The 22,416-nt window shown below is 52.0% G+C and overlaps 1 protein-coding gene across 1 annotated transcript; it reads right to left on the bottom strand.

Moving 5' to 3' along the window:
* Nucleotides 1-1,760: 1,760 nt before the first annotated feature.
* Dpysl4 (dihydropyrimidinase like 4) lies at nucleotides 1,761-17,398 on the bottom strand. The gene is made up of 14 exons (XM_028787143.1): nucleotides 17,346-17,398; nucleotides 13,879-13,967; nucleotides 13,133-13,317; nucleotides 11,437-11,601; nucleotides 9,772-9,833; nucleotides 9,599-9,679; nucleotides 8,987-9,055; nucleotides 8,474-8,594; nucleotides 7,120-7,276; nucleotides 6,620-6,761; nucleotides 5,635-5,805; nucleotides 4,961-5,140; nucleotides 3,662-3,827; nucleotides 1,761-2,640 (listed from the first exon to the last, which is right to left on the bottom strand). The coding sequence occupies exons 1-14, from the start codon at nucleotides 17,382-17,384 to the stop codon at nucleotides 2,549-2,551; spliced, it is 1,719 nt and encodes a 572-aa protein (XP_028642976.1). The 5' UTR covers nucleotides 17,385-17,398; the 3' UTR covers nucleotides 1,761-2,548.
* Between the last annotated feature and the right edge of the window lie 5,018 nt (nucleotides 17,399-22,416).

Raw genomic sequence — 22,416 nt, 5'->3', positions numbered from 1 at the left:
AACGGTCTATTGGACTGGGGCAGCTGGGTAGTGGGTGCCACAGGACCGTGGCATTGTGGTGGCTATCCCAGCATTTATAGATAAGAACTGAGCTGCAATTCCAAGATCCAAACAAAGTGAAAATTGTCAAAAGCCCAGAAGCCTCAGGCTAGCTCCCAGACTGCATGGCTCTTGCAGGGCTGGCAGGAGGAACATAGCCAAAGAATATGATATCTGCCCCTCATTGCCCCAGGGCTCTGTGGTCAGAGGGACAACTCACCTGAGGATGATTCTGCCCCTCTAGCCCTGGGCTCCACAGGCATATGTGGGTTCACTTGGGAGAACCCTTGTCACATTCGGTGCCCTTCCAGGACTAAAGCCACCCTGGTTAACCTTACAAAGTATCTGGGTCTGGGTCTGTGGTTCTAGTCAACCAAGTGAATGCTGCCCTCCTGCCTGGCCAGACTATGGAGTCATCAAGTGATCACAGTATCCGAAGAACTGGCTGTGCTGGGAACAGAGCTGAAGCCCCAAGACAGAGCAGGCAGCTCCAACCCCTGCCTGCACCGCCCCTCAGTGGGACTGACTAACCAACCACAGGGCTCCCAGTGAGGCCCACGCCTAAGCTGTACAGCAAGGTGCACCAAGGCACTGCCACTTCTTATAACCCCTTCAGGTAGCCATGTTCTGAGTGAAAACCTAGCCAGGTCAGGGGTACCTCAGGGGGTAATTCTGGGGTTTGGTATAAACGTGCAATGGGTGGGTGAGATGAGAACACACTGTCCTTTATGATTCTGACAGGGATGTGATTACATCCTCCGTCCCTTCAACACCCCCCTCCTTGCTGCGGAAAGTAGAAAGGCACTGGCATAGAGCACACAAGCCAGCCAAAGCCCAGGATTCAAACCTAAGGCTTTGCTGGATATGGTAGTGCACCTTTAATACCAGCACTTGGGAGGCAGGTGGATCTCTTGAGTTCAAGGTCAGCTGGGCCTACACAGTAAGCTCCATCCAGACCAGTCAAGGCTCCATCATAAGACTGTGTCTCCAAAACAAAATGAAATCCAGTCTGAAGCCTTACTGACTATGTATATGTGGCCCAGAAGATGTCTCCTGACCCCACACACACCCAAAAAGTGGCAGGACTGCCAGGTTGGGCCTTCAACAAAGTTGCTGCTAGGACCAAAGAAATGATGGAGATCCTAGATGCAGACAGTACATCGGTTCCCATGGAAATGCTCCTGCTGATGAGAATAGATGTTGGGAGAATGGGCAGGCAGTTTGGGGATCCTTTGCCTGGGATAAAGAACTAAGACTGCCACCATGAGAAGATGTAAGGCCAGTAGGCTAGCCCAGGATTTTGGATAGTAGGAAGGCACTCACAGGAACTGCCTAGCTGCTTTCCTTCCAGGGCTGGGGCCTGGCTATGAGCAGCTGCGCTGGTCTCCTGGGCTGTCCCCCTATAGCACACCACACCTGCAGGGCATGCTTCACAGTCTTCCATTTACTGCCTCACTCCAGCTGGGGTGGTTTGAGCCTGGCCAGTCAGAGCCTGGGAGTCCTCCTGCTGACCATCTGGCTGTGAGGTACAGCCAAATACCCTAAGAGGAAGAACCCTCTCCACCATTCAGGTCCAGCCATGCCCATGGCCCAGAGCAGGCAGAGACCACACGGCTAGGTAGCAGGCATCTGGGCAGAGGTGACAGTAGTGGCAGGGGATCTCTGGTCCCTGTGCAGATGCTTGTGAGGGAGGGAGGTTTGGCTGGCGACACACAGGCAGCTTCTAACCCAGACTTTTTTATTGACCTGACTCCCGTCAGGCTCAGCCGGTGGCCGGCATCTGGTACAGCAGCATGCAGATCCCTGGCTATGGTTTCCTCACAGTACAAAACCGCTACTCTAATAAACCTATGGAAACAGACTTTGTAGGAAAAGGAAAGTGTCTTAGCTAAGGGATCATCAAACTCCCTAGAGGGGGCTGCTATAGGAGCTCAAGTTTGGTCCTTGGAAGTGTCTATGTGGGAGGGAGCTCCCCTGCACTGAGTAACTGGTGGATCCCTGAAGTCACCAACCTCCACAAGGTGGAGGCTCCGCTCACCTGCTCTCCTCCCTACACAGGGCAGCCAGGGGGACAAAGCCCCCAAGGGGTAGCTGCATCTTAGCAACACGGAACTGGTGGAAGCTTGGGGGCTTCCACAGGGCAGTGATTTCTTAGGGGGTGGCAGCAGCAAACGCCCACCCTGCCTACACCCAGACCCTGGAAAGCTCACAGGCTGAAGTCCAAGAGCTCTCCTGGAGGGCCTTCATGGTAAGGTCAGAGGGGCAAGAGGCACCTGCTCACTACCAGGCCTAATCCTCTCTCTCTGGCAGTGAACTCTCTCTGGATTCATCCCTCTGGAGGGGGTACCTCAGAGTGGGGGCTGGGACTCCCAAGAGAGAGCTTGGGGGGAGGGGGAGGGCAAGGCCAAGCACCTTTCACAATAACGATCTACAAAGTAAGGGGCTAACTGAAGTGAGTAGTCCCCACACCCTGCCAGTGGGAACAGCACCAGCTTGCCAGACCCCAAGTCTAGGAAAGAGAAGTGATGTTGGAGCGTCCTCCGGGGGGTGCCATGATCTTCTGTGCTGTACGTCTGGCAATGTGATCGTCACCCTGAGAGCCTGAAGAAAGGGCAAGCAAGTGTGATAAGGAGGTTGAAGGGGGTGGTATGACTCTCCTTCCATCCAAAAGGGAAATTAGACATGGCTGGCTGCACCCATCAAACCAGGACCACAGAGCCTACCTACCCAACTTCATGCAATGTGTATACAGGGTTGGTTTTCTCCCCAAAGCCATGCCTGACAGGGCAGGTGGCCAGGAAGCCTGCTCATCCCTAAGGCAATGGAAATGGCCAGTGGAGCTCGACAGTCTGTGAGGACAGGAAGGCAAAGGCTAGCTCTCCAGAAAGCCTGCCCTGCTTGGTCCCTAGTGTGGATCTTTGTGGTGGCAGGCACTTGCCCCATCTCCAAGATGATCTTGCATTCTGAAGGACTCCCCCTTATCCTAAATCACCAAGTGACCAGGAACTGTTATGGCCTCCCAAGCAGGATGACAGAAGTAAGGTAATATGGTGATGTAGCCCCCACTCACAGGTGGGGAAAGTGATGGACAGGGTCTGCCTTGGTAGGCAAGAGGGGGGACAGAGAAGCCCCTCACCTAGTAAAAGCCAACTCTGTTGGTCAACATGACAGGTACACTCTAGTGTGTCTCCAAGTGCTAAGGACACAGCTCAGACCCATGCCTCACACTTGACCAGTGAATCTGGAGCTAGTGGGGCTGGGGCTGGAGGAGCTGTATAATAACTTGGGGTCCCTACAGAGGTGACACCTCTCTTCCCATGAATGCTGGGCATTCTGTGTTTAGTCCTGGGCTGACATGTCCTCTCCCAGCTTGCTTGCTTCAAGGTGCAGGCTTAACTCAGCAGCACCCAAGGGCAAATGCTAGGACAAAAATGGGCTCCCACAGCAGGGGTGCACACCTCATTGCTCCTCACCAAGGTCAGTGCCCCCTACCCTACAGTGCCCACATTGGCCCACCCTGGGATCTGCCCTGTGTCCAAGTCTCCAGCTGAGCTTAGGGCCCTCTCGGCACAGGCTGGACCTGCCAGAAGAGCCTCTTACCCCATGCCCAGACCCAACTCACCAGATAGGCTGAACCCCGACTGGTGCAGGTTGCGCACGGGTGGCACTGAGATCTTGCCTGGACAGGATGCACGGGCCTGTGTGCCACTCCCTGGCTTGGCTGGTAACATCACTTCATGAACAGGCCCGTCATACAGGCCTCGGGGCACACCATGGATCTCTGCTAGCTGTGGACCCAAGAGAGTGTGTGTGGGGGTTAGCTACTTACAGTGATGAAGGGTAGTACCCTGCCTATCTGTCTGTACCCCAACTTGGCTATGCTCAATAATCCTGTGCTCCCCTGAAATAAAGGATCACACATAGCTTCATACATACCTCTCTCAGTGTTCTCCCTGCATATCATTCTGCCTACACACACACACACACACACACACACACACACACACACAGAGAGAGAGGGGGAGGGTGAGGGAGAGAAAGAGAGCTCGTGTGTGCGAGCGTGAGAGCACCTCAGCCACAAAAGATGTTCAGAGAAGGCCACTTAAGAGCAAAGCAGCCTCATCTGGAACTGTAACGAGACCCAGGTCCCAACTGTGACCAGGGGGCATTTTGGGGATGAGGTTCTGGATCCCGTCTGCCCAGAAAAGGGTTCCTAAAGCCAGAGGCATTTCCTGGAACTCCAGCATGGATCAGTGACCCAAAGAGAGAAATTGATGGGCTTGTGCTCCTAGCTAGCATCTCCCTTTGGGTTCCTGAGCCTACTTGACAATCTGGTCTGAGCCAGCCCACAAGGCTCTGACTAGATCCTATTGGCAGGGGAGGGTCGTCACTACCTAGCAGATAACAGCAAGCAGGAATGAACTGGTGTCCATCACCGTGTCCTCACAGCACATGGGACAAGGCTTGCCTCGTACAGAACTGTCCACTACAGGCTCCTCCTAGGGTCTCAATTCCTGCTTTACCCCTCAGGGAGGGAGGGGGTGGAGTATAGGTGGTGTGCTCTGGACCACATTTGCATCTTCATGGTGATGTACTCAGAGTGGTGGTTATAAATGAGTTTATATCCATCGTTCCTATGGACAGCTGTAACACGGCATATACTCACCACTGAGTAGGCATTGGGCACAGGAGACACAGGAGGCACAGGAGAGAGCAGGCCTGCCAAGGGCCTCCTGGTCACTTCCCTTATAATAGGCAATGATCAGCAGGCCCTGGGCAAGTGAATGGCTTCCACTGTGCCTTCCAAATCCACCTCATCCAGGAGGCAGAACCTCACACAAGAGCTCACTGACTCTGCACTGGGAACTACACGCCTGCCACCCATTTGATGTCACCCTGCAACCCCGGGTCAGCCTCTTACCCTGTTGCGGGCCTTTATCCTCTTATAGACAAAGTCCGGGAATGTCTTCCGGGGAATGAAGCGGCCAGCCCCTGGAGTAACAAGCAGGTTTCCATCCTCCAGCACCACTCTGCCCTGACTTATGACCACTGTGGGCACTCCTCGGCACTCCACTCCTTCAAAGATGTTGTACTCTACATTCTGAGGAGAGGCCCACAGGTGCAGCACCCTTCAGTCCTGACCCCAAGGCTGGCCAGCACTACAGGTAACCTTCATGTGCTGTGTGTGCTAAGGCTCCACCCAGAAAAACATGCAACTAAGGCAGACAAATGACACACAGAAGGAATTACCCCTCAACCAACCCAGCAACCCTGAGTCACGGGATTCTTATGACATCAAAGGGAGCAGAGTGTGTTTTAGGGATGGGGAGGGGTGGGGAGGACCCATCCTTGCCTACGCAGGTGAGGCACCCTCTGCCTCAGTCTCCAAATTTATAGGATTGGTCAGTAAACTCAGCCACACACCCATGAGGACAGGAGACAAGACACTGGCTAAGTGAGGTGCTGGGTAGATGTGGTACTGGACAAATTAAAGCTACCAAGAGCCACATTGAGGGTAGACATCTGCCACCTATCTTGGTAACACCCCTGGGAAGCAGGTCTAATCAGGTTTGGCTAAGGAGGGGGCATCCTCACCAGGTTGTGGCTCTTGGCAGAGATGACTTTCGTGGCCCTGGGATTCCAGATGACCAGGTCAGCATCAGAGCCCACAGCCACACGCCCCTTCCTGGGGTAAAAATTGAAGATTTTGGCAGCATTTGTGCTGGTCACGGCGACGAACTCATTCTCATCCATTTTCCCTGAAGCCTGAGAAGGAAGAGGACCAGCTGAGGGGAAGGTTGAGCTTGTAGATGTCGTGGGATAACCCAAGTTCAGGAAGGGATCCAGCCATGACCTCACCATGGCAATAACCCAGTGGTACAAATGCCCACCCAGACAGGGGCACTAACGACAGTGACCAGGTAGTCCAGTCATTTGACTGCCCCTATGGACACAGCCCCATTTCTAGTGCCTTTGTGATAAATGGTGATACTTTGATACCAACACCAGTGTCGCTTGAGACACAGTGACAGTCTCTCTGGTTTGTAGGCATGGCAGATGGAGGGACTCAAGATGGGGGCCAGGATCCAGAGGAAGGAGACCTGCCCCCTAAATATGTACCTGGGTACGTGCCTTCCTCCCTACTTCCCTCCCTCCCTCCTTCCCTCCCTCCCTCCCTTCCCTTTCTCTCTCTTCCCCTCCCTCCCTTCCCTCTCTCTCTCTCCTTCCCTCCCTCCCTTCCTGCCTTAGCTTCTAGAGTGCTGTAACTACAGGCCTGCGTTGCTTTGCCTGGCTATAAATGAATCCTGTTTAAAAATTTAAAATTCTTCATTAACATGTGACAATTACATATTTATGGTATGCAGGGTGACGGATGTGTCATTAATCTCCATGGTAGGGAATCCATAAATGTGATAGTCTTGTCCCGAGGACTAGGTGACTAGGTGCCATCACTGCTAAGCTAAGGCTTGGAGGGATAAGGCTGTCTCTCACACACACAAGCATTTCTGCTGTGGAGTCCTCCTGCAGCATGCTGCTGACAGCCCTTGCCTCATCCACATCTCCCCAGGCCTAGACTTACCACACATTTCTCCCAGACCACAGACATGCGCTCTTCTATACCGTTGATGCCCTCGGGGATCAGCGTGAAGTTATCTTTGCCAACAGCCTTCTGGGCAGTAGTGAAGGTGCAGTGTGCACTGCCTGTCACCTGGAGGTCCCCACTGAGAACAACCCAGGGTCAGAGTGGGCCAGGGGCTGGCCTTTCTGAACTGACCACAGCTGGGTCAGCTCCAGCTTCCTAGGCAGCCAGCCAAGGCTATGGAAGAGATCTGAGCTGGTACTTATGTACAGAAGGGAGAAGGTGGGCAAGGTGGGCATAATATGAAGGGCATGAAGAGAATCGTGAGGGGCCAAGGGCAAGGCAGCATAGGGGTAGGGAACCCCAGCTGGGACCAGAGAGCCCAGTAGTTCCCCAGTTAGCATTCCTGTAGAAGACTGAGATTCCTCTGGGGGCGTCTGGAGGAAGCACAGGTTTGGAGGCCACCGGCTAACCTGAGCTTTGGTGGGTTGAGTGCTCACCTGGACAGCAGAGTGGTGAGGTGACCTGCAGTAGTAGGGTCCGGGTTGATAGGGGGTGAAGTGACAAAGGCCGCAGCCTTGGCCCAGTTCTTGCTCCAGTAGTGTGAGCCATCAGTGCCCAGGCTGGCAGTGATAGGTTCCCCAAAGACGACCACCCCTAAAGTGAGCACGGGTTATGTCAGGACCCCATTAGCCTGAGCACAGCATGGGTCTCACACTGCTTCTGACTCTCTGTGCTTACGTTCATTGCCAGGGAAAGCTTGTCCTCTTCTCTGGGGCCCCTGGTTAGTCATTAGCCCTGTGGGGTGGTTCTTTGGGAAGTATAATGGCTGAGAAACTGATCCTTTCCAAATCTACTACCTCTGCTGGGGCCAGGCTGCTGGGCCCTCCAGCTGGGCCACAGAATAGAACTTGACCAGTTAAGCCTGTCAATCAGACTCAGAGAAGCCTTGTGCCAGGTCTCTGAAGTAGGCTGAGGCTGTTCCTATAAGTGAATGGGAAAGCACCAGGCTCAGAGTTGGGTGGGGACTGGTCCTGATGCAGAGTAGCTTCTTGGGAGGAGGGGTGAAGCTCTAGGGTAATCCTCTCCCTTGTAAACTTAGTAGGTTACTGTGCCAATCTTTGGGAAGAAACCTTGTCCCTGTCCACATCCACTTTCACCTCAGGGACTCCACAGTCTCGAGGCAGGGTTAGAAAATGAGTTCTCATTATGAGCCTGGGTGGGGAAACAGATACCAGATCCTCCATCGTTCTTGAACATGCTGCCTCTTTTATGTATTACCTTGGTCCTATGCCCCAATCCTGGCTCTCTCCAGTGCCTTGGAGACTGCTGGGACTTCCCTGGCCCTCTGAACTCACAGGCCTTCTGGATCCACACACAGTCTAGCCCCTGTTAACTCTAGCTATGGACCTGCCAGGACATATGTGTTTGCCCCTAGATAGCCTGAGTGCTATGGGAACGGAGTCCCTCAGCTGTCAGGATGTGTACCCCAGCTCCTGAACCCGTAACAAATATGAAAGCGAGCCCACCTATGGGATTGAGAACCCCTCTCAGATACATATATTTCTGCCCTTGGGTTCCCTGAGAACAGAAAACACAGTTTGCTAAGAACCCCTAGAAGGCAGTTATTTCTCTTAACAAGGCTGCAGCCTAGGGTCCAGCCTCATCCCTCCTGAGGACACAGGGCTCCTAAACTTCGCTTGAGCATTTATCCCTGGGACTAACATAAGCAGGTGCCCCATGAAGAGGCCTACTTTTCTATTGGGTCTTCCCTCCTTACCACCTGGAGGTCCTCAATTGTCAGCAGAGCTCTGGGAAGCTAGGAACATATGGGAAGCCAGCGCTGGCACTCACCCCTGCGCTTGGCCTGGGCAACCATGTCAGCTGCACCCTTGCTCATCACCTTGGTGATGTATAGTGGGCAGTTGGCCTGCTTGGCAATGGTGACTGCTCTGTACACAGCCTCGGCCTCTACCTGAAGATGGTGAAGGGAGAGGCCAATCAGAACACAGTAAGCCCCGAGAGTTCCTGACCAGGTAGGTTCTGGGACACCCAAGATCACCTATGAGACTGTAGGCACTGGAGGCATCCCTGTTGGAGCAAGGGCCTAGCTGAAGCCTCAGTGTCTAGAATCTGGGCTGACCCACACAATTCTCAGGGCCCAAGTGCACTGCCTTCTTGCCTCAGGTAAGGGCTGTGGGGTGAGAAGTGGTTGAGATGATTTGGGTAGGCAGAGGGTCATCGCATTAAGCCCCCAAGATGAGGACAAAATGAGCAGAGTACCACTCAGGCCATGTAGCAGGGCCAATTTAGCATAGCGCTGGGGCTCGGGGTGGGGAGATGGTATTCTCAGCAGGGCAGACTTACCTCTTCTGGGTGGCTGAGCACATGGCCCTCAGGACCAGTGATGCCTTGCTCCAGCAGGCGCTTCTGTTCCTAAATGACCAATAGGATGCTTTGCTCCAGCCCCAAGGATCCCAAACCCTGGATATGAAGTGCCTGGCTGACAAGCCTCATACCTCAAGCATAGTCCTGGGCCCCTGGACCTCCCACAACAGAACAACCACGAAGCACCCATAGCAGAGTGGACTTGGGGAAGGCTGGCTCAAGGTGCAAGCTCTTGACAGGCAGCCACCTCCCTTGCCCTCTCCTGACCCTGGGTGTCATACTGCATTCTCCCAAAGGACAGGCTAGGTTACTTTGGTAAGATCTGTGACCATCATGGAAAAACCTATGTTTTTCCTAACTCCCCAGCTGTGGTTTAGGGAGTTATGGCTCCCTAACTCACAGGCGGTTTGACCTTTGACTTAACATTCCCTCCCTCCTTAGGAATCTTGCTTCCATCCAAGGGTCACAGAGGTCACAGGTCTCATATTGTCTCCACCCAGCTTTGACTGCTATGTGGGCACCCACTGGAGCCCACATAGGCGTCACCTTGACCCATCCAGCCAACCCCGTGGGCAGCACAGCATCTCATACCTCCTCCACAATGTCCCCATTTTCTGCGTGCACCTGGGCCACAGCTCCAAGGTCCCGGATGAGGCTGAAGATTTCATATATCTGTGGAGACAGAGTTCCATACTTGTAGGGTCATCTCTCCAGCAACAGCCCAAGACACCCCACTTACTCATTCCCCCTGAACGTGCTCTCACCTGACCATCAGTACACTGGCACCTGTCCTTGTATGCCATGAAGACCAGGAAGGAGTTCACACCTAGAAAAGAAACGACTAGAGGGGGTCAGATACCAGGAGAGGAGACCAGAGACAGCGACATCTTCCCACAGAAGCTGTGCTGGCTGGCATAGCATCCTGCAGGCAAACCTCCATCAACAAGCTATGTCACACGATAGAGTTGACTATGTGTCAGCCACTCCCTCACTCCAACACTGGAACACATTGCTGTTCAACACTCCAAGCTTGGAACACATTGCTCACCCAGTAGGTACGCAGGGGAAGAATATACCTACTATCACCACCACCACCTGTCAGGCAGATCTCTACTCCTGCAAGGCATAGAGCGGTGTCATGGGCTTTCTTCCCAAGCCCCATCCTTTCTCTTCAGGAGAAGCAGCCAGGCCTGGCATGCTGGGGGAGCCTCTCTCAGCCCATCTGGCATGTCACCTGCCTACAGGTCCTGAGTCCTGCTTCTCCACACCACAACTCACGGTGCATGTTCCTGAGACTCTGAGAGGGGCAGTCAAGTCCCAGGGCTGGGACCTCAGACACATAGGAGGAAAGGAGGGGCTGATGCTCACAGTATTAAAGTCCAATCGAGAGCAAGGTTGAGCCTTCCCAACTCTTGGGCAGCCAGAATCTGCCCAGGACTTCCCAGGACCAGGACTGATGAAGGTCCATTGAGGCCTGAAGGCAGCCCCAAGCCCACTCAGTCCAGGGCCCTATCCCCTTGCTAGATAGAAATAATGTGGGGCATCCTGGGAAAAATGGGGCCATCTTGTGCCATCCTCCCAGGTGATGACTTGCATATGATGTCAATTTCTGATTAGGAAGCAATCTTGACAGGGAGAGAGGGTGCTGCAGACACCTGGTTCAGAGACATGAGGCTGCAGAGACTCGTCACTGTTTACTGGAGAGCAGACTCCAGTGCACACAAGTGAAGGAGGTGTGGGGGCCCTGTGCTCCAAAGGACATCAGTGTGAGGACGGACTATCATTCTCTGGAGACTGGAACCCAAGAAGATGGCCCTGTGTCCACAGCAGGCAGACAACAGTGTCCCTTGTAAGTGTCAAGGGTTCTGCAGTCAGGAAGTCCAGAGTCTTGGCCCTACTCATCTGTGAGCTACAGACCCCACAGGGAACTCAGTGGAAGACATGCATCCAGCACAATATCACTGTTTGTCAGCTTGCTAATAAACTCTGCCGTGGTTTCAGCTTTAGGACTTTGTGTAGAATGCAGCTAGTCTCTACTTACAGGTGAGTCAGTCTCAATACAGAGCTTAAAACAACCTGTTAAGAGAAAAACCAAGTGATGGAAATGTGGCTGTGTCTCTGTCATCGGGGCATCTCTCTTCTAAAACAAAACAAAACAAAACACCACAGAGAGCCAAGGTCAGCACGGTCGCTGAAGTTTCTGTGGGAAGTCCAATTATGGGGTGCGTTCACAGTATAGGACCTCCTAGTCCAGAGTTTTTGAAAGCACAATTGACTTTGGATGACTCTTTTCCAACTCAATTCCTAAATCCCCACCTTCCGACCAGGCTGGCAGACTGCAGCAAATCACAGGGGTTCTAGAAAGGACCCCTTGGTCTGCCTGCAGACACAGAGATCCCCAGGTACCACCACCCCTCATTGCTGCCCACCTTTGTCCCTGACCAGGGCCTCCAGCTCCTCTTTGGTGCTCTCATGCCAGCGGGGAATGTCCACATGTAGGGAGTAGTCACAGCAGGCTGCACTGTCTGCTCGCTCCCGCCACTGCTCATAGGCTGCCAGCAGGCTCACACCAGCATCGGGAAACACATGGTCCACTGTTGAGGACAGCACAATTAGCTAGGCTCCCCAGCCTGACCAAGATGTTCAACTATTTTCTCCAAGGGGGATTTGGGTTCACATTCTGAAGACCAGAGTGGGATTGGAGAAAGATATAGCAGGGGGAGGTCCTGTCTTGCTACCTTCCCTGTTCCTTCCAGTCAGCTCATGGGTATCTTCTGATCACATCCCTCCAGCCTCTCTGAGGAGAGCACTGAGAGGGGAGCCTGAGTTCAAGCCATACCACTTCCAGCAGACCTTAGCTCCCTGAGGAACAGCAGGTCAGGGTTTCCAGATGTTCACAGTACTGGCCCTGTGGACCTGAAGGCTTCTAGAAGACTCTTTTTACTGGGTCAGTTTCCATGGCCTCGCTGACTCCACAAGGCCCAGATAGTCCCAAATCACTCCTGCATGTGGCCACTGTGCTGGCTCCTTCCCACTCTAAAGTCCAATACTGCTCACTGGTCAATCCCGAGATGTGACAAGAGAGAGCTCAGAGGGGCTACTAAACAAAATGGTGCACCTCAGGAACCAATGGCTGCCTCATGTCCAGGCCACACTCCCATCGTCCATCACTCAGATCACCAGGCCGGAGAGGGCTCATGCACTACACAGCCTACGTTTCTGCCATAAGTATTTCCCGTTTGTGATTCCAGAGATGCCTCACGAGCAGGCCATGTAACAGTGTAGCTGTGCTGGCTCACTTGGGCTACCACATGCACTTGAGCAGGAGACTGCCATGGCTACCTTGCTGCTAGCCTTCCTTCAGTCAGTGACAGGGTGAACCAAATCAAACTGTGGTTGTAGCAATGGCTGAGTGTTGTTGTGAAGTGCCTGGACTCTCTAGGACTGTACCTCCCTGGTAGCAGTAGGAACAGTACTTACTGTGTGCCAGGTGCACAAAGAAACTTGAGGGGAAAATCCTTTATCCTCAGACCTTAGAGATGAGCCCTTTCCTCCTATCTTGAAGGCATACAGCATGAGTATGTAGGGCTGTGATAATGAGCCCAAATACGGACATGCGCACAGAGAGAGCTCAGACACGGGAGTATAGATGTCCTGTCTTGGAAACCATAGCCCCAGTTCTTGACACAGGCAAAAACTTATTGCAAACAGATTTCAGAGGCAGGGTTTGGGCCACAACTCTTCTGGTCCAGAGCACTGGGATTTCCAAACCCCCAGTTCCTGGCCAGCTGCCAGTCCCCTAGGGGGAGTAAGTGGGCACAATTCTATTTATCCAGAGCTCATCAGCATCCTAGAATGAGCCAAGGCAACGGGCCCAGAAAGAGATGCAGGACTGGCCAGGGTGTGCCCAGCACGCTTTAGATGGAGACATAACAGAGAAATTGAACTGAGAAAAACCAACTCATGAAATAAGGAGATGGGCCATGCACTCTCCCAGCATGCCTAAGCATCTACAGAAACCCAGCCTCCTACTAAATGTTGTGATAACACAAAGATACACATGGAGGCTGGAACCATCGTTGTCATTCAAGGCTTCATGATGTGGCAAGTGGCCTGCACACTCACATATCATTGTGGTCCCGCCCGCTAGGGCCGCCTTAGTGCCCTGACAGAAATCGTCAGCTGGGGTCATGCCCAGCACAGGCATCTGCAGCCGGGTATGGACGTCAACTCCCCCAGGCAGTACCATCAGGCCGTGAGCATCGATGGTTTTGATGCCCCCAGGGACGATAAGATTTTCTCCAATTTGCCTGAAAGCAACAAACAGAGTCATCACTGTTCATAGAGAGCTCCAGATAGAACTCAAACAAGCTCCATGGCAGGCTTTAAAAAGTGAGGGTTTGGAATCTTGCCTGTGAGGAAAAAAAAAAAAAAGCAGGCCCAGATGCCAGAGAATAAAACTCACACTATCTCAGGAGAGCAGGGCAGAGGGCCCAGTGCTGTGCCAATATGGCTTTCCTCTTGCCCTCTGCTGAAGCCCCTGGTTGCTGTCTACTGACCAGCACTAGAGCTCCCTGGCACATAAAGCAGAGGAGTGAGCATCTCAGTATTTACTATTCATCTCCAGGAGCCCAGACTTGAGCGAAAGGCTGTGATAACACAAAGATACACGGACGCTGGACCCATTGTCTTTCTCAAGGTCTTATGATTATCCAGCAAGACTATCACGTCTCAAGGACTTGTTCCCAGGGACAGGGTTTTGGTGAGGGGAAATATCTGCATGATTTCCACCCCAAAGCAGACACCCGAGTACTAGGTAACCAACGTTCACATGTACGCAGATCTACAAATACCTCTGGGCAGAAACTTACTTAATCAGACCATCTTCCACATACAGGTCAGCATGAAAGGACTGGTCATCGTTCACAATCTTCCCACCTTTGATGAGAAGGCGGTCACTCTGACAGAGACAAAACAATGGCGCTGAGGGAGACATCTTAAACTACTAGGAATTTCTTCCCCTAGAGTGACTGAAGTGTTTTGGTGCATTTTGTAAGCCATAAGAACCAACTCAAGTGTATGTTTACAGTACTCCAAAACAGGATACTCAGAGCATTGTCTGACACAGCCCTGGCACTAACTTTAGTTCAGCAGATGCTGAAGGCAGGGGGCTAAGTGAGGACACCAGAGCAAAGCTGTGTTGGTGAAAGTATGGCGGGTGACGCAGCTGCTACGTTTGAACCTTCTTCCTGACCACTAGGGGAAAAAGAATCTGGCTTGAGGGAAGGGCTGGCGACCTCCCAGTTCTGAATAAGCACCCGGATGTTCCTCTTCCACCTGTACTGACAAAGGTAGATGGGCAATAACAGAACGGGCTGTTACACCAGAGCACTACAGGCCCATGATGGGGTTAGAAGCCAGACATCTTAGTCTTGAATCCAGAGATTATAGCCCTGGTATAGATAGATGGAGGCAACGTGTCTCTATTATCCTCCATCAAGGCTCAGGTCATAGAACTGTGAGAGGAATCCAGGCTGCCTTGAGCATCACAAGGTTTCTCTGGTGAACTAGTACTGGAGACCGGTGTAGTGGGGCAGAAGTAAAGGACTGCTCCAGACTAGGAAACAGCTATACAAAGGTTCTGAGGCAGGAAAAGCTTGGGTTGGTATTAAGCCTCAGAACAACATGAGTGCTACAGTAAATGGGAGAAGCAAGAGAAAGAGCAGTCATCAGAGTTGGGCAAGTTGAGACACACAGGTTTTGGAGTCCACGGGATGACACTGGGGCCAGGAGCATTTGATTAGCTCTTACTGATGCAGGGATGACCTGAGCTGTCGGAAAGAAAACTATGATAGGGAAAAGGGAAGTAAGATGGCTGCTTGAATGGCTTCCTGGGTTGTTCAGGGAAAGTGAGAGGCTCACTCTCAGTCAGTGTTACTGACATGGGCATGAGCAAACAGAATCGATAGGGGTGGATGTTGATGGGCAGAACTAACAGAACACCCATGAGCATGAAGGATGGGGCGGTGAATCAGGAGGCTCTGATGTAGTGTGAAGACATTCAAGTGGGTAAAGAAAGGGTTTGTGGGTAAGGCAAGCTCCCTGTGGGCTAATCTCAGCAAAATGGAGGCAGAGAATCAAACTGATTGGTTCCAATTCTTAGCATCCATAGGACAGATACGTTTAAGACCAACCAGGAAGGAGGAGTCAGGCAGAAAGGGGAACTTGCAGATGGAACTCTTGCATGGACCTCAGAATCAATGGCCTAGCTTCGGTAGTAAACAGTGGAGACACACAAGGAGCGAGGCGGGGGGCAGATGCAGAACACACATGGGAAAAGAAACCTGTGGCTGCCCTTTTCCAACCCATTATGAGCTCCAACTCTTCCTGTGAACTATCCAGGGAAGGCACTCTGCATTGAACAAGGAAACCTGGCTACATGCCCCGGGCCAAACCTCCAGGCCAGCTTCAGGTCTGTTATACTGTCAGAGGCCAGGAGAACCAGCTGAGAGAGAACCAAGCAGAACCTTATCAGCCTACAAGGACGACAGGGAGCCCTGTGCATACTTCACTGTTTTGACCAACTGCTGAGTGTTGGGCTGAATCCTCAGAGTTCTCCTGTTCTGTCATCAGCACACAGTTTTCCAAAGGCCTGGCAACTAAGCCCCAGCCTACATCACCCAGCCCTCTGCCCGTACATGATTATTAAGCTATATATTGGTTGGGGGAAAACACAAAAAGAATGACTTGTAAACATTTTGTGAAATCCACATCACAGTGTCTACATTCATGTCCATGGAATCACCCTGCCCCGGAGTCCTCAAGTGGGACAGACATGATATGGCCCACACAGCTGAATGGACTTAGCATCTGGCCCATTGTGGAAGTAGCTTGGTGATTACACCTCCCATGGCTGCAGCTCACTTACAAACTCTCTCCAAATGTCTGACGGTGGTCACTAACTAGCCTCACGGAGCATTAGTACCTACATAGGCCTACTACAGCCACCCACCCACTTTGCAGGGCTGGTACTCTGGACCACACCCTTCATCTTCCCCTCTTGGCCTAGCCATTCTCAGAAAAACCTAGGAAAACTAAGCCTTTAGGAGGAATCTCTGCACCAGAAATCTTGAGTTTTGGGGTCCTTATTTAGACTCCTATTTTCAGGCACCAGAATTTGCATTCTGGAGTCCTCTGTATTTGGGGGAGCAAGCAGTACTGTGCTATACCCCATCTAGATGAATGGGAGTTCCAGGGAGCCCTCTATTTTCATGAACACTGCTTGACTGGGCAGGAGACTGCTACTACCATCTCCATTCAGTGCCAGCTAGCTGATGGGACTTTTTCCTCAGGCCTGGAGCCCTAGGAATAATAGTAGGCAGTCAAGAGGCAGGAACTACTTTTAGTCCCTCTGATTGGGGAAGAGGACTTCCCCCACCCCCCCACCCCCAAGGCTAGGGAGCTGACCTCCCCAACAGCCTAATTAGACTCTTATGATGAGAACAAGTCTAGAGCTTTTAAAAGACCTCCTGGAGCCCCTGACCTGGTCCAGCTGATCCCAGGAGCCCCCCTCTCTTCCCCTGAGGCTTCCGGCTGCCTCAGTGGGAAGGCTTTGTTTCCTGGCCGGCAGGGTGGACACGCTGACCTCTTACTTTCTGCAAGTCTGTGTTGTGGAGGTCTGTTCTGAAAGGAAGCTCTGTAGGGATGTTTGTTTCAGTGGTCAGTTAGTACTCACCTCTCTGTGGAGGCTCCGAACCCGACTTCGTGCAGGGGCTCGGGGCCTCCAGGGACACCAGATCTAGTAGCCAGGGCTAAATCGCTTTGTCTCGGACAAAGCGCTAGAGACACGAAAGCGGCGCGCCCAGGGGGTAGGCGGCCACGGGCTGTTCTGGGAACAGCTTCGGACGTCCGAGTGCCTTGAGGCCCGGGGCCAACAAAGGCTGTGTCCGCCGACCGTCCTGGAGACAGCTCCAGGCAGTGTCCACTTGAACTCCATCCGCCCCGCTCCAGACCCGGCAGGAGGCCGGCCACCTACGCTCTGGCTAGCAGGCCGCTCGCGCACCCAGCCTCTCCAAGCCGATCACCGGAGTCCGGAGAGCTGGCGGGCCCCGGGCCTGTGCGCCGACTGCGCAACGGGTTCCGCGCGGCCTGGAGAGCTCTCTCCGCTGCGGGCGGCGATCGAAGGAGAGGGCAGAAAAGGCTGGCGCGGGGCTGGGGACTGGAGCAGGTGTGGGACTCATGGACAGGACCGGGAGGGTCGTCCGTTGAGCGAGCAAGCCAAGCCACTCCTGCCGTGGGCAAGGGACGCAGACGCAGCGGGGGCGGGGGCCCGACTTACCGTTATCCGAGGAATGCTTTTCTTGCCTTGGAAGGACATCCTGATCCACGGGCGGGCTGGGTGTCCTCGGTAGGGGCTGCGCGGGCGTGGACGTGCCGGCGGGGACACACGCGGAGCTTAGGAAGTCCGAGTGTGAGCTAGCCTGGTTCTGGGCTCCGATTAGCCTATTTGCATTCAGGCCCCGCCCACCGACCGTCATTTGCATCTGGGCCCCTCCCCCTTGCTCCCGTTTATGCCGGCTTGCTCAAAATTTCTCCCTCCCTCTTTTCTTTTCCCTCCCTTTCTCCTTCCCTTCCCCAAGAGCACCCTGGAGGCCACAGACTGGGACCACTGTACCCTAGTCCGCCTGTGCTGAGTGGAGAGGGATGGTTTGCGACCTATCAAGACCAACATGTATGAAGTTTGCAGTCGGGGAAAGGACAGGAGAAGAGGTGCCTGTCCAGTCTGGCCCCACCTAGCCTTGTTCTGTGTTGGCCCGAGGGACCCCAGGCTACAGGGTTCAAAACTAATTCTCATATCTGTGTGGAGGCGCTGCAGGAGCCAGAATCTAGCCTAGAATCTCTGGCAAAATTTATATATATTCAAGGAATGGTTCCGGGTTGGAGAGCAAGAACCTAGCCTGGTGTGACCGCGGGACTAGGGAGTAGGATGCCTAGGCCAGACTGTTCCTTGGCAGGTCACATCAGTCTAGGGTAGGAGTGGGAGGACAAGTTGAAGAGGCAGAGAGAAACAGCCAAGACAGACAGAGATAAAAGGGCTGGATTGGGCACTGCCAGGGAAGACCAAGGTGGAGACTCAGACCCGAGCTAGCTAACTCACTCCTAGTCTCAGGGCTACCTATAAGCCATTCCCTCCCCAAGCCCGAGTCCTGCTTCCTTTACCTGCTGAGGCAGTGTTGGGCAGGCCCTGGGGACAGGTTGCATTGGCTAGATCATCTCTGCCTGGTTCTTTGGGGACCCTGTGGTTCCTGGTGTAGCTCGCTGACCTGAGGACCTCTGTGGGCTGTCAGGTGGTGCTTCCATTGGTAGCTCTTATTTTCCAAGGCATCCTTCACAAAGCAGAAGAAATCCTCAAGCTAAGCCCAGCCAGAGGTGTCACAGACACGTGGGGCCAGCCATCACAGTGGAAGTGGGAGATTTGCAGCCAGGGAACCCCACCCTAGCATGAGGTCTGCACGTGGAATGGGGCGGTGCTGCAGCCTCTTGGTCTCCCTCCCCCTTGGAGCCCACAGAAGCCTTTCTGAACGGATGCTGTCCATAGACAAAGGGTGCTGAAAGCGTTGGGCCAGGCCAGAGGCACCAACTGTCCTAAAGAACTCTGGTGGCTTGCCTTCAGGACACAACTCCTGCTCCACCAACTCTCAGAAGGCAGGGTAAGAGCTGTGGAGCTGGTGTCTACTCCACGTGCTGTGGGAGCATCCATGCTAGACCATGATGCAAGAAGAGGATCTAAGGACCAGCAAAGACGGCCTATTCTGAAGCTGAAGGTTAAGGATTTGGGACAAGCCAGAGGTGCTCTCAGACACACCCCTTAGCCCCAGCAAATCACAGGACATTCATTCATTGCCATCATCATGGAGTCTACAGTGATGGATTTTAAATAAAAGACCCCACCTTCACATTGTCCACTCAGCCAGTCCTTTAGAACACATGCCTGGACAATGAGTTGCTGTGACACCCTACTGGGGTCATGGGCCTGGCAGTGAGCCTAGACCATCATGTTTCTTCCCACCTGCCCTGGACTCCCCCTCCCTCAAGTGCACCTGCAAAACTTCAGCTCCTCATCAGTATGAGAGCTTCTACAATAGATGTAGCCAACTGTTCTTATCAAAGGCGTCAAAGAGTTTTGTTGTTGTTGTTGTTGTTTTGTTTTTTTCCTTTCCTAAGCTACTTGAATTCTTCTCCATGTTACATACTGGACGAATTCACTGGAAGAGATCTTCAACTAATGACTGTCAGAGTCTTTTGACTGAAGGGCTATCCTTTCAATGATTTTAAGTGTCTCTGGATGAGGCTGCAGGTAAGGTGTGGGCTTTCCTCCCTAGTGGGCACAAGGTCCAAATTCTCTTTCTTGCATGGAAAGAGGCACTGCCGGCCAAATGTTGAAGGCAGAAAAGGTTAAAACAGATAATAAATTCACACTTTAATGACACTCAAGGAGACACCTTGAGCTAGGATTTAAAACAAGTTTTATTAAAACTGTACAATAATTTACAAATAAGTAAAAATTCTCTGGTATATATTATAGGAACCACAATACAAAAATATGTGTAAAATTTATAATTGACCACGATACAAACCTAGTTTAAGCCTGGGAATACTGTTTAGCACTGAACGGAAAGATTGCGTGTTGAGAGGGGGTGTGTTAAGGATCGCTTCATCGAACACAAACACTGCCTGGCACTTTGCCACAAGAAGCCAAGTTCTGCTCCTTTTTTGCATATGTTTACAGTAAAGCTTTTTAGAAAAGATACAATAAATATATGCTTTGATACATATATTCACAATGTGATTTTCCTGAGCCTAAACTTAGATCCATCACTGTGTTTTCACACACAACCCACCTCAAGGGTTCAACGGCGGAGTTATGGCAAGAGCTGATCAGCTATCAGTGTGCCTCAGACCCACCTCCACCCTCCCTCCTGACTCCCAGTTGGTATTTACAAGCTGCGTAAGGCACTCAGGTTTCCTGAAGGCTACAGAGTCTGCAAGGGCAAAGACTTCCATCACAGCCATAGGCCTTCAGCAACAGAACGCTAGACCGTGGAAACAAAGTAGATACCGCACGGCTGTTCACAAAGGACTCTGCAGTTTACGTGGATTTCTAGTTTAGACAAACGAAAATGCTTATGCTGTGCCCTGTGGTGCACACAGAGTGAGAGGGCTGACAACTCAGAGCAATGGGAAGCCGAGGCCCACACCTCAGTGGCACAGTTTGAGTCCCTGGGGGCCATGTCAGGGTCCCTCTTCTTGCTTCACCAGGGCAGTGCCATTGCACACAGATGCCCTGTTTTAGGAGATAGCAGCAGGAGCTCAAACGTGGGAGGGAATCCTGTCCAACCCAGCATTTGGGATAAAAGATTCAGTCTGAGATTTAGAAAATGCACCTTACTATTGGAGTGCTTGAGCTTTTCAGACACTCATTGGCAGCAAGAATCGGAAACAGAGGCTGACATTTCCTCCCTCACCCCCGCCCCATGTTCAGATCTGACTTTGGGATCAGGTGACGAGAAGGTGCTTATGACATGTGAATAAAAACGATGAGATCTAAAGAGAGGGACAGCCTTCCAGCTAAGCGTGTGCTTTCAGGAATACAGCTGGGTGAAAATGCAGTTTGGTTTGTGGGATTTTATCTAACATTCACTGAGCCATTTTCCCTTCTATGTACATATACTTTACACATAAACAGTAACGACTTGATGAGCATTGGTACTTATTCACATGCTTCTCTTCCTTATGTAGCCTTTCTTTAAAACAACAAAAAGTTCCCAGACATGGAATTTAGACTGTCGGGGGGTATTATGAAGTATTCCAGACATACACACAACATGCAGAACCATGCTCCAACTGAACCGAAGAGGCGTGAGGTGGGGTGAGTTTCCAGTGAAACCCTTTGTTCCCAATGAGCTACTGTTCTCTTGCAAGTTCACCTGGAGCTGGGCCAGGAACACTGGTGAGCAGGGAGCAGCATGGACCTGAGACAGCTTCAAGATGCCTGCATTGCACAGTCCATCGGTCACTAACCAGTGGCTTCCCTCACCTACAGATTTGTGGCAGCATCACTGACTGATACAGCCTATTGCCACCACTCAGTGCTGAGTACAGCAAATGGGCCAAGGGAAGAAAGTCATTTAAACAAGACGAGACCATGCACTAATGACTAAAAAATTTCAGACTCAAAGACCAAACTCAAAGTAAAGCTCAGCCAGAGAAATGATGACTGGGCATAGGTAGCCAATAGGAAGGACCAAGAGCACTCAGTGCATTTCCCAGCAGAAATCCTGGAGCCACTGAAGTAAAGGGCCATGTGTCCAATCTTGTAAGCTTTTCTCTGATTTTGACCTAGGGGTCCATAACCACTTGGTCATCTGCACCACAGCGGAACATTTTTCCTGACACAAATATAAAATGAACCTAATACTTTCAGACAGCACTTTCATTCCTCCCCCTGGCTACTGGGTCCTGTAATATACAATGCTGAAGGTAATGGTCACACCTGACTGCAAATCTCACTATCCAGTGTGTCAACTTCTAGGTGCCTTGAAAGGGCTCTAATCCGGGCACTGACTTCTCATTGAGCAAGCACACACATGAACACACATGCACACACATGCCCTCCTGATTTCAGCATAGAGGGCAACAATCTTAGACTAGCATGGATGTAATGGACAGAAGAGCCTCCTCCAACCAGGATGCAGCCCGGTCCATACGAGGGAAGACTGGACATTGGATGTACCATCTAGCACAATGAAAACCTCATTTGAACCGGCCTCATGGCTGCACTGTTTTCTCTCTGAAAAAAAAAAAAGAGTAGAAACAAGGGCTTTAGTGTAACATACTCGACACACATACACAGGAGTGTTCACAATGCTGGGCACACAAAGAGCAGGGTCTGGAGGAACACTGAGAATGAGGGCTCCATCCAGACTGGCTCTTCATGCAGGCAATAGTATCCCATTCTGGAGGAGCTGGCTTTGGAGATACTGCACTAATGGCACATATGGAGCCTCCATCTGAGCAGACAGCCTCCCAGGAGACTGCACTGAACGTTAGTCTACACTCGTCATTGTAGAATCTATCTGAGCCTTCCTCAATAGTCCCTAGAGACTGCCAGATTCTTCTCAACTTGCTCTTCTTCTCTGAGCTTACAAAGGCGGGGGAGCTTCTGCTAGCTTCTAACTTTCTCTTATTACATTAAAATTTTTAATGTTTCTAAACACTGAAGGCGCTGCTAAAAGTTCCTTTCAAGCTGATCGGCACCCGATGCAGTGGGTGGGGGAAGACCCAAGACCACAGACACTAACATCTACCTCAGAGGATATCACCTCACAGGGGGTAGACAATTAGGGGCT

Source organism: Grammomys surdaster, unplaced genomic scaffold, assembly GCF_004785775.1.
Source record: "Grammomys surdaster isolate TR1022 unplaced genomic scaffold, NIH_TR_1.0 125612, whole genome shotgun sequence".
Classification (NCBI taxonomy): Eukaryota; Metazoa; Chordata; class Mammalia; order Rodentia; family Muridae; genus Grammomys; species Grammomys surdaster.
This window is presented reverse-complemented; position numbering and strand designations above follow the sequence as displayed.